Here is a 13,900-nt window from a genome sequence, read left to right on the forward strand (position 1 = left end):
GGGTACCCGGGTAAAGCTCATTACCCGCCCGTCTCTGCTGTCTGGGTTGCCCGTCCCAGCCCTGATGGATTACGTCATGTTGATGCACGGTTTCCGCAGGACCCGAAAGCAGGGACTCTCTCTCTCTCTCTCTCTCTCTCTTCATCTCTTTTTCTCTCACTCTCCATCCATCTCTCTTTCTCACACTCAAAGTAGAAACGCAGGCTATCGTGCTACATAAGACATACATCACACAATCACAATTTTAGTAACTGCTCACGTGATAATACTAATCACAAAAGAAGAGGTGTTGCTGATGTCACAATACTAAATTCGGCAAACCACCCATTTCACATCAGAACGTCGACAACGTTATTCTGTTGTCACAAACGTGGTGGCCTGACGCTGTGATACGTCAGTTTTACATATATGGTATTTTGCGTTGTCTCTATCTTCTGTTCAACGTGAAAACGTTGTGTGTTAGCTGGACATCACCATGAAGTGGTAACGGTCAGTCGTGGTCACTGTGTACGTACCACGTGACACAGCTTCATAAATTGTTACGGTGTCCGACGATGCCATTTCTTTTGTGTTGTCGTGATTCGAATGTGGTCAAAACATCGTTATTAGGGTTGTGGTTTAACTCATCATTTAAGGCAACAATTCTGAGAAGACTGTTCCTTAAGAAAACATGGCCCGTAATGATGCCACGCCATACGTCATGATAGATGTAGATGGGCTTTCAAGGCTGAGTGAGTGAGTGAGTGAGTGAGTGAGTTTAGTTTTATGTCGCGTTTAATAATATTACTACAAAATCACACAGTCGATTGATCCGATATTTTCCATAGAAGGAGGGTTATGGTCTTCGGTTGGCCACATCTCCCCTATGCCCGCCCTTGGTGTGAATTGAAAATATTTCCAATTTTAGTTTTTATTTGATGATTTTAATATAGAATAGAGACTTTAAAATAGAAAGATAATGGTTCTTACAATCACACGGCTAATGTGGTTAGTTTAGCTGTCACCGTCATAATACCTAACACAACCTGAGTGAGTGAGTGGGTTTAGCTTTACGCTATGTTTCGCCATATTTCAGCAATATCACGGCGGGGAACAACAGAAATGCGCTTCACACATTAAATCTATGTGGGGAATCGAACCCGAACCACTAGGCTATCCGACCACCCTTCCTGCTTTGAAGGCCGACAGACTTTCTGTGCTGTGTTGCTTCCTGCTGTTTAATTGAAAGCATGGTTTGCTCATCACTGAAGATCATGTCTGTGTGAAGATTACACGGATTGCTCATCACTGAAGATCATGTCTGTGTGAAGACCACACGGATTGCTCATCACTGAAGATCATGTCTGTGTGAAGATCGACACTTTGAGGGATGTTTAAACTCTGAAAACAGGACTCAGATAGCGGTATTAGAATCTACACCGAAACGTGCAACAAAAAGTAGTTGTTTTCCATAAAGTCGTATTCTTCGTTATAAACATTTAACCATCTGGGGAATCGATCTTGGACCGAGGCTAGGCTAGCCCGCCGCTGAAGGATCCGAAATCAGAGCAAAGAATTGGAATAAACAATTGTGTGATTTGTGATTTTCACGAAATAGATAGTTGCTAGATTCATTCATTCATTTCATTTCATTTCACCCTTAGATGAGCCAATATGCCAGACTTTATTATCACTCATTGATGGTAAAATATTCACTCTCTTGAATAGGTTGGACAACTGGAATATATTAATGTTTACAAGTCATCCAGAAGGTGATTTTCCTGGCCACTTGATATCATACTCACCTAGACAGTGGTCGTGTCTGGACGCTTGTTTGTTTCCCATTCTTCATCCAGAGGTGGTATTCCGGGAAAAGCCGACTGACGCTTCTTGCAGATTCCGGAAAGGTGCGAATGATAACGAATAACGAATGGTAGTAAACGTTCATTCGGGCTGTTTGGTGAGTTCAAGAGCACCAGCTGTCAACTTCAAGTCTGTCGGGACACACAGAACATCAGTCTGTTTGGTATGTACTATTTCATGTAAAACTATGACATAACTATGACATAATAATTAAAAAATAAAGCAAGTAACGTTATTCAGTTATAGACCAGCGTGAAGTGTGATTTATTTGGCGTGTTTAACACTGTTGCTTGTGAAGTTTGGTATAAACGAAATACGTTTTGATCATTCTAGAGGTACGATACATAGCAGAGTCCTTGTCATGTGGTGTGTTTTAAAGACGCATTGACAGAATATGTTCAGTAAGGCAAAGTAAGTGCCAGAAGTTAAAGCAGCACCATTGAAAGTTAGCTTTGCACGCATAGCTCGTGCGGAATCATGCCCACGTGCAGCACGTGCTGATCTGTTACACATAATCGAGCGTCTGTTGAACGAACACTTCTTCACACGTTCACTCTCTGAATATGTAGATGTATGGACGCGTGTATGGACCGGACGCGAGCTTAACGCTCGTTTTCATACCCACGCTGGGCTGGCTAATAACCCGTTTTTAGGGATAATGACCGGATTATGCCATTATGTCCCAAATGGGGGTTGTCCTGAACCTGTTTAACATTGCAGTGAGGGCACTGCAAGTAATGTGGTTCAGGGCCTGTGCGAATAAATTGGGAGATTCACAAAGGGAAACTGGGCTTGCTTCATGTCGAGCGTTAGTATTGCAGTAGGGAAATAGTGTGGTTCAGGGACTGTGAGACAGACTGTTGTACAATCATCCGCGAATCATGGCAGACAATTCAACACTAAACAACGACAGACCCACAGCAAATTTAGAGCACGACTATCGGATGTCTTCAAAATAACCTTATCGCGGAGTCGTTATTGGTCCGTATTCCAGGCCGTTGCCATAGAGCTGGAATATTGCCGAGTGCGGCGTGAAACTCGGGTATTCCGGATGATGAGATCTCCCGTTGGCCATCAATCTGTCGAAGCAGACCTTTTAATGTAATTTTATTTCTGAAATCCTATCACAGACATGCCTCAGCAGCCAGGGAACTCCAAAATCAGAGGAAATGAAACAAGTATATGGGATACAGGTGTATATTTTTTGGTGGAACAAGACAAGCCCCTCACTCACTATTCATGCAACCATAAGATTATTTTTAATCGTCGAACAAATTGACTTGGAAAATAATAATTCAGTCGTCTTTGAATAAACCTACATATATGAGCCATTTAGAATATAATTCGGCATTACAGTTTTTTTTCAGTGTAGAGTGTATGTACATGTTTCAATACTATGTTTCAATCTCAACCCACTTTTGAAATGAACAATATTTGGTAAAGCGGAATTCAGCTTGTATTGCACAAGTAATAGTTTCACAATAATATGAACGAGTCAAAAACAAATTCGAGAAAACATGTTTCCTTTTAGCCCAAAGATTGTCAGTTTCAAAGTGAGATAATGGATGTGATCCCAACCTTTTGTTAATAAGCACACATGATTTCCGTTAGCTGATGTCACCGTGACATGGGGGCCTATGGATAGATAACGCATATCTTGGTTGTATCCAGGTCACTTGACTATTGTTTGTTGTTTAACGTCGCACCCGACAATTTTCAAGTTATTTGGTGTCGATCTGTAAATAACTGCGTCTGGTCTTGGCAATCTAGTGATCAACATCATAAGCCTCGATATACGCAGTTGAGATACGATGACAAGTATCAACCGACCCAGCGAGCCTGACCACCTGATAGCGATAGTCGACTCAAGAAGCATGGGCTGTTGAAGACCAATTCTTACCCCCGATTTTAACCCAAAGACATAATGCACACAGAACACACACGGACATGTCACGTACACACCACAGACAGACAGACAGACAGACAGACAGACAGACAGACACACACACACACACACACACACACAAATGCAACATACCCATATCACTATTTGTCACGATTTGCTTCACTTTTTTTCAGTTCAACAGAAGACTGGCCTTTCAAAATGGGTGTTGGGGGTTTATGGTCCTACTGCAAAGAAAACCTTCGTTCATGCGGGCAGATAGTGGACTTGGTCCAAGTTGCCAAGAAACGCGGAGGAATCATTCTCCTGGTGGATTACTACTCCTTTGAGTTCCTCATCATTGAGAAAGTTTGGTCAATCATGGACAGTACTTCGGATAACCCGTACCTCAGACATTCTGGGGGAGAGTACCAAACACTTCACAATTATGTTACCAAGTTCACACAGGATCTGAAAAGCCTTGGCATTGAACTTGAATTCGTTCTGGATGGTGCTCAAGGAACCTCACCAGAAGTACTTGATACAAGAACCCCAGTTTGGAAAAAACGATATACCAAGTATGTGAAGGACCAAGGACGCATCATCGGTATGTTAAATGGTGAGAAAGAGACTCATGGCATGAGGTGCTCACTACAGCCTGTACTGCTGACCATGCAGCTCTTATTTACACTTAAAGCTTGTGGATGTACAGTTCATTGTGTCTCAGAAGAAGCAGATCGTCTTATTGCCCTAAGACTACAGACTGACCAGAGAGCATTTGCAGTTTTGAGTAACGACACTGATTTTTGTGTGTTCAAAGGAGGGGCAATGATCTACAGTCAGATGTTTGATATATATAAGAACATCAAACTTATGCCTGAAACATTGCTGCCGAGGAAACCGAAGAAACTGATGTGCCAGGTTGTTTCGGCAGAAAGAGTTCGTACCAGCCTTGGGGTATGTCTCTAACATTGTCTATACTTTCAGATTGTATGAATATGTACTGAAGCGTATTAGGGCCACGGTGTAAAACTTTTTTGCTGTCACTATTGCCTACGTAGAACTTACAATCTCCAACGTAGGACTTAGTATCTCCCACGTAGGACATACTATCTGCCACGTAGTACTTCATATATCCTTTTAAAGGTCCACGCTCACAAACACTCACGCACTCGAGCATTCACGCACACAAGCACTCGCACACTCACGCACACTCACGCATACAAGCACTCACGCACACAAGCACTCACGCACTGCACACTCGCATAGAAATGGGGAAAAGTTTCTGATGTGAAATTCTCGCTTGTTATGTCACGGAATTAAAAATGGCAAAATGTTGTCATTATAGTTGTTTGTCTAAGTATAAGGATATAAGCATGCATAGATTGCCACCGACAGACATGTCCGTGCACGCAGATTATGACTAATGTGCAACGACCTCTGAAATATCCAGCACATATTAGAAAAATGTAAGTGAGTGAGTTTTACGCTGCACTCAGCAATATTCCAGCCATATGGCGGCGGTCTGTAAATAACTGAGTCTGGACCAGACAATCTAGTGACCAACAACATGAGCATCGATCTGCGCAATTGGGAACGGATGACGTGTCAACCAAGTCAACGAACCTGAACACCCGATCCCGTTAGTCGCCTTTTGTGACAATCATGGGTTGCTGAAGGCCTCTTCTATCCAAGGACCTTCTCGGGTGCTACGTACAACTTATTATCTCCTATCTACGTAGGAGATATTAAGTCATACGGTGGAGATAGTATCTCCTACGTCGGAGATAATGAGACTGAAAAAATTTTCACCCTGGCCCTAATACGCTTCCGTAAATATGAGTATAGATTTGTGTTTTGGTGTTTTGGCTTTATACCAGATCAAAGGATTTGTCTTTCATGCAAAACGTAACCGAGGACTAGCACAGTGGTTAAAGCATTTGATCATCACGCCGAACATCCAGGTTCGATGCCTCATATGCTGCAATATTGCCATACTCACCCCCTCACTAACTCACTCAAGCCTGAACTTCAAACTGGGTAGTGTTAAACAGTGATTGGTAACACCAAAAGGTCATGTGACAGCTCGTTCTCTTTCGGATTTATGGCATTCTTACAGTGCTACTGGCACTGATGCACTAGTGTAACATGGAAACCACACTCATACACCATATATTGACAACAGACAGGCAAGACACCTCAAAGAAGAGCGCCGGGTGGGGTAACAGCAAGTACCAGTTCTTTAAGTATGTTTTGGTGCTTGTTCGAACCCACGTTTCCAACGCTGTTGTGGAAATAGTCTATGTCCTTGACATCACTGACATCCTAGCCGACGATGCTGAAGGACACCACGAGCTGGTCTTCTCAGTCGAATAACAGCGGTGCGTAACGGTTCCTCACTGTCTGGGCTTAAATACAACGCAATCCTGGTATTGCATGTCCCGCACTGTAGTTGTGACACATGGTTGACCGAGTCCAGTTTGACCTTTGCATCATTTCCGTAGTCTTTTAATGGCCGGAAGTAGGTTACGGTATTTCGACAAACCTTCGTACCTCCGGTAACAAACAACTTGTCTTGTCCGAATGGTCATGGTTGTTAGTTGGCAGTGAGGAACAGATAATCCTTGCAGGAATAGCAAAAGTATGATATAACCATTCCAAAATTAGCCAGCTAGTATGAATAGCATCAGCTGTGACAGTCAAACCCGGCTGAACACTTGGTCATGTCTTTGAGGTCGCTCGATGTGGAACCAGAACTCGTTCTTGAGTATACTCGTCACCGGGAATCTGGTACCTGAAGTAAGCTGAGCCACGTTCGGCATATCGTAAACTGGGGCGCGGAAATATATCCAGTACCGGAAGTAGCGCTCCGCAAGCCTTACAGGCCCAATAGTGCTTGGCGATACGTAGAAATTCCTAGCTACGGCTGCAGCGGTCGATGACGTTCTTGCTTTGAGATTTTGTCAATCGTGGCATATTTGAACTTCACGCTTGCTGCATAATTGTGAAAGACAAGCACGTTCATTGCCACACTCCTCCGAGGTTGTATATCACCCACTGTTTGGTTATGCTGTATTCATCCCCTTCCTAGTCAGTTTGCATGAATGTCAGCGAATCTCGTGTTTGCTTGCAGTGTGTATTTTCTCAGTTTCAGAACCACCAACAAATGATTGAATTCAGCATCATGGCAGGGAACGACACCACAAAACCGTACATGAAGCACCTCAACCATCTTCTTGATGGCCCACGGTCACTTCAGAATGTTGCCAGATGGGTCAAATCCTATGAATGCGTGGAAAACCATCCAAAATATATGCAGATTCAGGTTGTTATTGCTGTTGTAGAATGTTTTATCAAAATCATGGTGATATAAATTTTGCGCGCAGGTTGTGCTCTGAAAGAGACATGTTTGACATTCATCACATGGCTGAAGCAGGTAAATGTTTGTAATGTTCTGAGAGGCGATTTACGGTTCGGGCGGTCATGCTCGCTCTGTTTTTCGACTCATATTTTTACGAACCGGCTTCATATATCTGGGTATTGCTGAGTTAAGTCGACCAGTACACCAGTTGGACAAAGAAAGGTACTGGGTAATTTGTATAGCAATTGAGGGAGCGTTTAGACGTCTTGAAACGGTGTTTCTATAGGACTTGTCTTCATTCAGGAGAAGATCTGCAAATGATGCAATGCATGAACACCACTGACTAGAGGACGAAATGTGAGTTTTATTTACTAACAAATATTGCTTCACCTGACAGTGTCCAGGTCTGCGAGCAGCAGTAGAGACCAGCAGGGCATTCTTCACGTTGGCAGATGTGGCACCAAGAGAACCAAGCCATCCCATTGCAGCCTTACTGAGCACAGGCATGAGGCTAGGAACCTTTCATTCCTCACTGCTTGCCATGCACAACGGCGTTTACTGGGCCACAGTGAACATAGAGCAGCCTTCATTATGTGGCAAGACGGCCGAAGCAGCCCTCGCTGAGCTCCGGAAAAGGATATACAGGATGTTGCTTCCTGAGGATGTCAACACCGTCATCGAGTATGGCATCGACCAAATAAGCCAGCATTTTACACCCATACGAGTAAAACATGTTTTGTAGTTCCTCGTGTTCTCGTGCCTGTTAATATATGTTCACCTGATTGTCATAGAGTTAAATCTTTTCTGAGGATTCTGTAACTCCTTTGGGTAGCAAATAATGAAACTCAATTAGGAAAAACTCGAAAGAATATTGGTGGGATTATCTGGAACATCTACCTTCTAATACGATATCAAAAGAAAGATTTCTGGTCCACGCTTCAGAGAAAGTGTCCAATAAATCTGAAATAACATAAATGGCATGGGATTTGATCACATGAGATTATGCCACCTCATCTCACCCCAGCAAAGATGAGACAAAGAGATGAAAGAGACAAGAAAACGGAATTACTATGTTAATGCTTTATGATGGGGTTTCTTAGGGAGGGATATGATCCCACAGATAAACTGAACAATATTTTAAGTTTTCCTGGAACAATATTTTTTCTCCACAATGGACAAATGGTTCACAGACAAATTTAGGAATTTATCCTGTAGTTTTCATTCAGAACGGACCACTGAATGTCCGGAGTAGCTATATAGAATAGGCCTTCAGCAAACCATGAGTGCGGCGAAAAACTAAACTCACTCATTCACAACGTTGCTGACCTTCGCCTGAAATAATGAAATGATTTGAATGAATGCTAGAGGTCATTTCTCTTCATAAAAGAACATGTTTGCTGCGGGCAATCATCCACAATGACCTATTCCCTAGTAATTATGTTTTATATTTTCAGGTAGACGTTCACCAGTACAGAACTGTTCCATCCATTCTGAGCATTTGTGCAGAAGATGTGGAGAGGAACGTTCAACACTTTGAGCGAATTATAACCCATCAAGAAGATGGGTGTACGTAAATTTATGCTGAAAATAGCCATGATTATGATTACAATTTGGTTACAATTTAGAAAATATGAAGCCAAAATCAACGCCCTCTTTAAGGTAATGTTTCACAGACTATTTGGGAACAATTTTTACTGCTTTGTGTGCTTCACAACACTGTGTCAACTGTAGTTTCTTAGTCCTTATTTAGGAGGCTTTTGAAGAAACGGATTGTTTTATTTGCAAACAATGTGTTACTAATGGTTGCATGTCATAAAACCATGTTTCCTGTGCAGTTCCTTCATCCTGATCTGCTTTAGGGGTCATTTGAAGAAACGGATTCTAATATGTACGAACAATATTTTACTAACTGTTGTGTATCAATAAGCCGTTTTTCCAATGCAGTTTCTATGTGCTGATTAAGAAGGCTTTTTAAGAAAAGTCTTCACTGTATTTCTGGACAATAGGTTTTCATGTTTTTCTCAACTCTACTTCCCTCTCAACCACCAAATCCCAATTTAAGAGTTAAACGTTTTTTAATCACCATGTACCACAACATATGTTTGTGAGTGACCAAATCCTTATCTAAAAGCTGCTGGAGAAAAGGCTTCCTGTATTAATAAAGGACACTTAAAACCCATTTTTTTCTGCAGCCACCAAGTCCTGGTTTGAGCGCTATGGAAGGAGGACAGGATTTCTGTGCCACATCCTGCGTTATTTCCTGCTGCTGAACTGGAAGCAAAATTTGCTCATTACCGAAGATGAGTTCTGTGCACTGTTCGCTGTGGTGTTTGGCACCAGAGATGAGAGATGGTACCAAAGACTGGGCATAAAGCCTTCTCCGCGATGCGTAACCATAAGCACTTGGTTCCAGGTAGGTACGAACAAGAAATAGTTAGTGTGCTGGAACTAATTTTGTTTGAACATGTAGAATATCATCTTCTATCGTCGCGGCCAACACACAGATGTTTCATAACCTACACCTGCCATGACATGAAAGCAGCAAAGCAGTGTGTCTGGGAGCGGCTGTGGAGTCTGTTAAAGCATTTGCTTATCACGTTGACAGGTTTGAATTTCAGTATCGGTGCCAAATGGTAATCCTATTTTCTGCTGTCCCTCTCCCTGGGATATTGTTAAAGGCGGCGTACAACCTCGATAATGTTTGTACCACCAGCAAGCGTGTGATCAGTATAATCTCCGACCTTCAATTTCAGGCCTTAATACTGCGCACACATGACACAGCAACAATAAATGGTACACTATAATAACTTTTATAGCAAAATACACATACCGAAATGTTACCATTAACCATAACGAAGGAGTTTATCCGAACCTCAAATTAACATTCACTCGATCACTTACTCAACTCACTCACTCACTTTGTTTCCAGAATATCTACCTCTACGCCCACAGACTCCTCGGAGAAGTCTTGTATCTGTCTGCCGAGTTCCCTACACCAGCAGACATCTTCTCCGGTGCTGTATGGAATTCATTTTATGCTTGTTGCAACTGCAAAGGTAAGAAACTTTCTCCCTCCTTAGATGTCCATCAACGTAAACCTTAACGTCTCGCCTGGGGCCCATACCTTCCATAACATAATGTACATAATTACATAATTACATCAGGGGCAAGCTTGCATTGTGATTGATTCACCCATATCGATCTGCAAATCGGCAGGATGTAAAACAATTGCATCCTTAGAAAGGATATAAAATCGTGAAGAAATGCTAGTTTTGAAGTTAATTTGTGAAGTCTGCTGTTTCTGCTTGTCAGAGGTTTTCGTTTTATATCCAGAAATGCCGACATCGGATTTCAGTCGTTGTAAAGATGAAATGGACCAGACTCTGGCTTCCGGGGAGAACAGGGTCATCTTGAAGGAAATAGTCAATGATCTCTTCGGCTAGAGTTCAGGGAAACCAAACCGTCCTGTTCAGTGTTACCGGAAGGCCTACCTCTTTCTTTGAAAACGTGACTGTACATCGCCTAGAGGAGTTGCGTTCATTGCAGACTTGATTTATTCTGGATTCGAATCCCGGATTTGTTCTATTTATGAATCTTGGATTATCAGCAACATATCCATACTTGTCTTCGTTTTTTCTAACATTGTCAAAGGTCAATACCTGTTTTGTCTGTCACATGAAGTTTACAAGCCGAAATGTAATTGAAATACTATGCAAATTTAAATCACTTGAAGAAACATTGGACTTGGATAGATATGTTGTTTGTTGTTATTTCTTCCAGTGCTTCTTTGAGTTTTTCCTCGTTCCCTCGTGTTGTGTTGATGATAAATATGTATAATCTTAGAGAATAAAATACATAGTACAAAACCAAATATCCATGAAAGAGAAATGATTGTGCTGATAAGGTTTAGAAAATGAAATTTAAAATTATATGTTACATTAGCTATGGTAGGTCTCAGTGAGATGAACAGCAATACAAAAGCAAAATGAAACATCTAAAGAAAACGCATTTTCATCGAGTTTACATGGGGTGACGCGATATTTAAACAACGTTTACGTGTAATTCAAACATAGCTGAAGATGTGATTTATACTTGAAACGCACTTGAACGGAGTCATTTGCACAGTCTTAATGAATATGTTTTAGCTGAGTGTTGCTGAATATGTATCCTGTTCTTCCGGAAGCAATATCGCACATGCATGCAAAGAAAGTAATGTATTCCCCCGAACGTCACTAACTCGAAGCGTACAATTTTGGAATGTCTACCGTAGACCGCTTTGAGTGACTCACTGACGCCCTAAATGCTGCAACCGTTATCAAACACTGCTGAGTCGTATTCCAGTTACTACTGGTCCTAAATGTGTCAGTGCTGAATGTCTGGAAATAAACATTCGCTGTTCTCGAAACAATAGCTGTGTAAGAAACGTGCAGGGATTGGGTGTTTACAAATAACTATTTGTGCGAATAGCCAGAATATGCATCAGTGATGAAAAATACTTTTATTCGAATTAATGTTTGCTTTATGGAGGAAAAACACAACAAAATCACTATGCTTCGTTGAACGTAGTCATGTCAATACAAAAATATATGGCACAAATGAAACAAGAACAAATTAAAAAATGACCCCGAAAGTACCCGACGATTTGCGATTGTTACGAAGTTTTCCGAATTCGTGTCAAAATACCGGTTTTCGATTACCGTATCGCAATACGTATCGTTTTCATGTCAGAACCGGCAAATACCGGATTACCAGTTATACTGCACAGCCCTGAAAGAGAAATTCACTGTTCTGGAAATAAGAACATTTGGGAGTTTCCTAACAGCTGTCAACATAGAATCAGTGGAAGGGAATTTAATGTTTTACCTTTCTGACATCACACCATCGATGTCCCTGAAGCTCATTTAAAATTTCTTGTCAGGTTTTGGCTAATTCAAGATGACATTTTCCTTGTTCAAAAAGAAATATACAATAAAGTCCTAAAAAACAACACAAGATGAGGACTGTATTACGGTTGAGTTGCTCCGATACAGGTTTAAATTTGAATGTGATTGCTTCGTTTATGTAGAAATACTCAATGGTCCAGGGAACGGGATTCTTCTCATAACTGTTCACACAATGTGCGAGTGAATGAGTGTGTGGGAGGTGGGTACATAGGTGTGCGAGTGAGTGAGTGAGTGAGTGTGTGGGAGGTGGGTACATAGATGTGCGAGTGAGTAATGGGGTACTGCTCAAAGTGTATTGTGCGGGATAGTTGTATACACCGTAGAAAGCTCACATATTTTGCTCTCAACAATTTTCCAGCTAGCTGATGGCGGTCTGTAAAGACTCGACCAGTCAATCCAGTGATAAAACAGCATGAGCACCGTACTGCGCAAATGGGACACGATGACATGTGTTAATGATGTTATCGACCACCCGGTGTTGTTACATAATTGCACTTGTCTCAAAGACTTTCTGTGAATGTCAAGAAGTTACTTCCATGTCTGGAGTGACTATTATGAATAATCTCTGAGCAATTATTAGGGGATATATCTGATGAATCATGATGTCTGTCTCTGTCTGTCTGAATAGGATATCCATTTACAATAGTACAAAGAGTTAGTCCAGTTACAACCAGTTCACCAGTCACAACACCAGCTATTCCATGGCGCAAACATACAAAATCAAACTGATCATATATTTATTAATATTCATACATACCTAGTCTCAATATCTGTTAATTGTTCTGTAAGATTAATATTGCTGGAATATTGCAAAAAGCGGCGTAAAGCTAAACTCACTCACCTAATAGCTAAGGAAATACTTGGAAGGAAGGCTTGGAAAATTTTTAATCTTTTCCAGTTTAGTTTAGAAAACCACTTTTCGAAAAATAACCTTGAACATACATCAAATGCAAGTATTTTTGTGAGCACTTGATACAATTGATATGTGTAGCATATGCCAAGAACAGCCTTTAGGAGAACTGAATGTTTTTATTCACCACGCACGACGGTTAGCTCCAAAGGTCTAGTGTGAGTAAGTTGGGTTTTTACCACCGGGTGACCCTACCGAACCTATTAGCTATAACACGGAGGTCAGATTAAACGTGAGACCAAACATCTGTTAGTTCGGGTTATCAGGTTTTTGGTTTCTCCTACAGCACTACTTTTTCAGTCTCTTTTAGCCCCCATCAAATAAATACTGGTTCCCCGTGAAGATCGGGGGCAGAATTGGTCTTCAGTAACCGATTCTTGTCGTGACCGTAACCGACGCGACTGACGTCATCGGGTGGTCAGGCTTGTTGATATGTCATCGTATCCCAGTTGCTCTGATCGATACCCATGCAGTTGATCACTGGTTTATCTGGTCCGAACACGATTATTTCCAAGCTGCTGTAGCTGGAATATTGCTGAGTGCGACGTTATCAAGTGTGTTTTGGTAGGTATTGACCTAGATATACTAACTGACGGGAGATAGTGGTATTGTTATTTACATAGAGAGACAAAGTCGGCATGTGTCAGACAAGCTGACAAAGAGTTTGATATTGCGCATGTTTTCTGAGATTATATATGATTGCGGAATATCAGTGGAATTCCTACTGACTGGCAGGAAACAAGGGAACATACAAGTAAGTGAAAAAGTGGGTGGGCGGGTGGGGGTAAGTGAGTGAGTGTCACGTGGACGGGTGGGTAAGTCGGTGGGTGAGTGTCTGTTTGGAACGCAATCTCTTGATCTTTCCCAGTTTAGTTTAGAAGACCACCTTTGGAAAAATACCAACAAACCTTTAACATGCATCAAAGGCAAGTACGTTTTTGTCAAAATAGTTCAAAGGGAAC

General features: G+C 41.6%; 1 protein-coding gene across 1 annotated transcript; it reads left to right on the forward strand.

Annotated features, from left to right (window-relative positions):
* The first annotated feature begins 1,890 nt into the window (after nucleotides 1-1,890).
* On the forward strand, nucleotides 1,891-10,956 carry LOC137268187 (uncharacterized). Its single transcript, XM_067802720.1, has 8 exons — nucleotides 1,891-2,005; nucleotides 3,922-4,681; nucleotides 6,873-7,049; nucleotides 7,483-7,809; nucleotides 8,540-8,651; nucleotides 9,278-9,498; nucleotides 10,015-10,141; nucleotides 10,419-10,956. The coding sequence occupies exons 2-8, from the start codon at nucleotides 3,947-3,949 to the stop codon at nucleotides 10,526-10,528; spliced, it is 1,809 nt and encodes a 602-aa protein (XP_067658821.1). The 5' UTR covers nucleotides 1,891-2,005; nucleotides 3,922-3,946; the 3' UTR covers nucleotides 10,529-10,956.
* Nucleotides 10,957-13,900: the final 2,944 nt, after the last annotated feature.

This window comes from Haliotis asinina, chromosome 16, assembly GCF_037392515.1.
Source record: "Haliotis asinina isolate JCU_RB_2024 chromosome 16, JCU_Hal_asi_v2, whole genome shotgun sequence".
In the NCBI taxonomy this organism is placed as follows: domain Eukaryota; kingdom Metazoa; phylum Mollusca; class Gastropoda; order Lepetellida; family Haliotidae; genus Haliotis; species Haliotis asinina.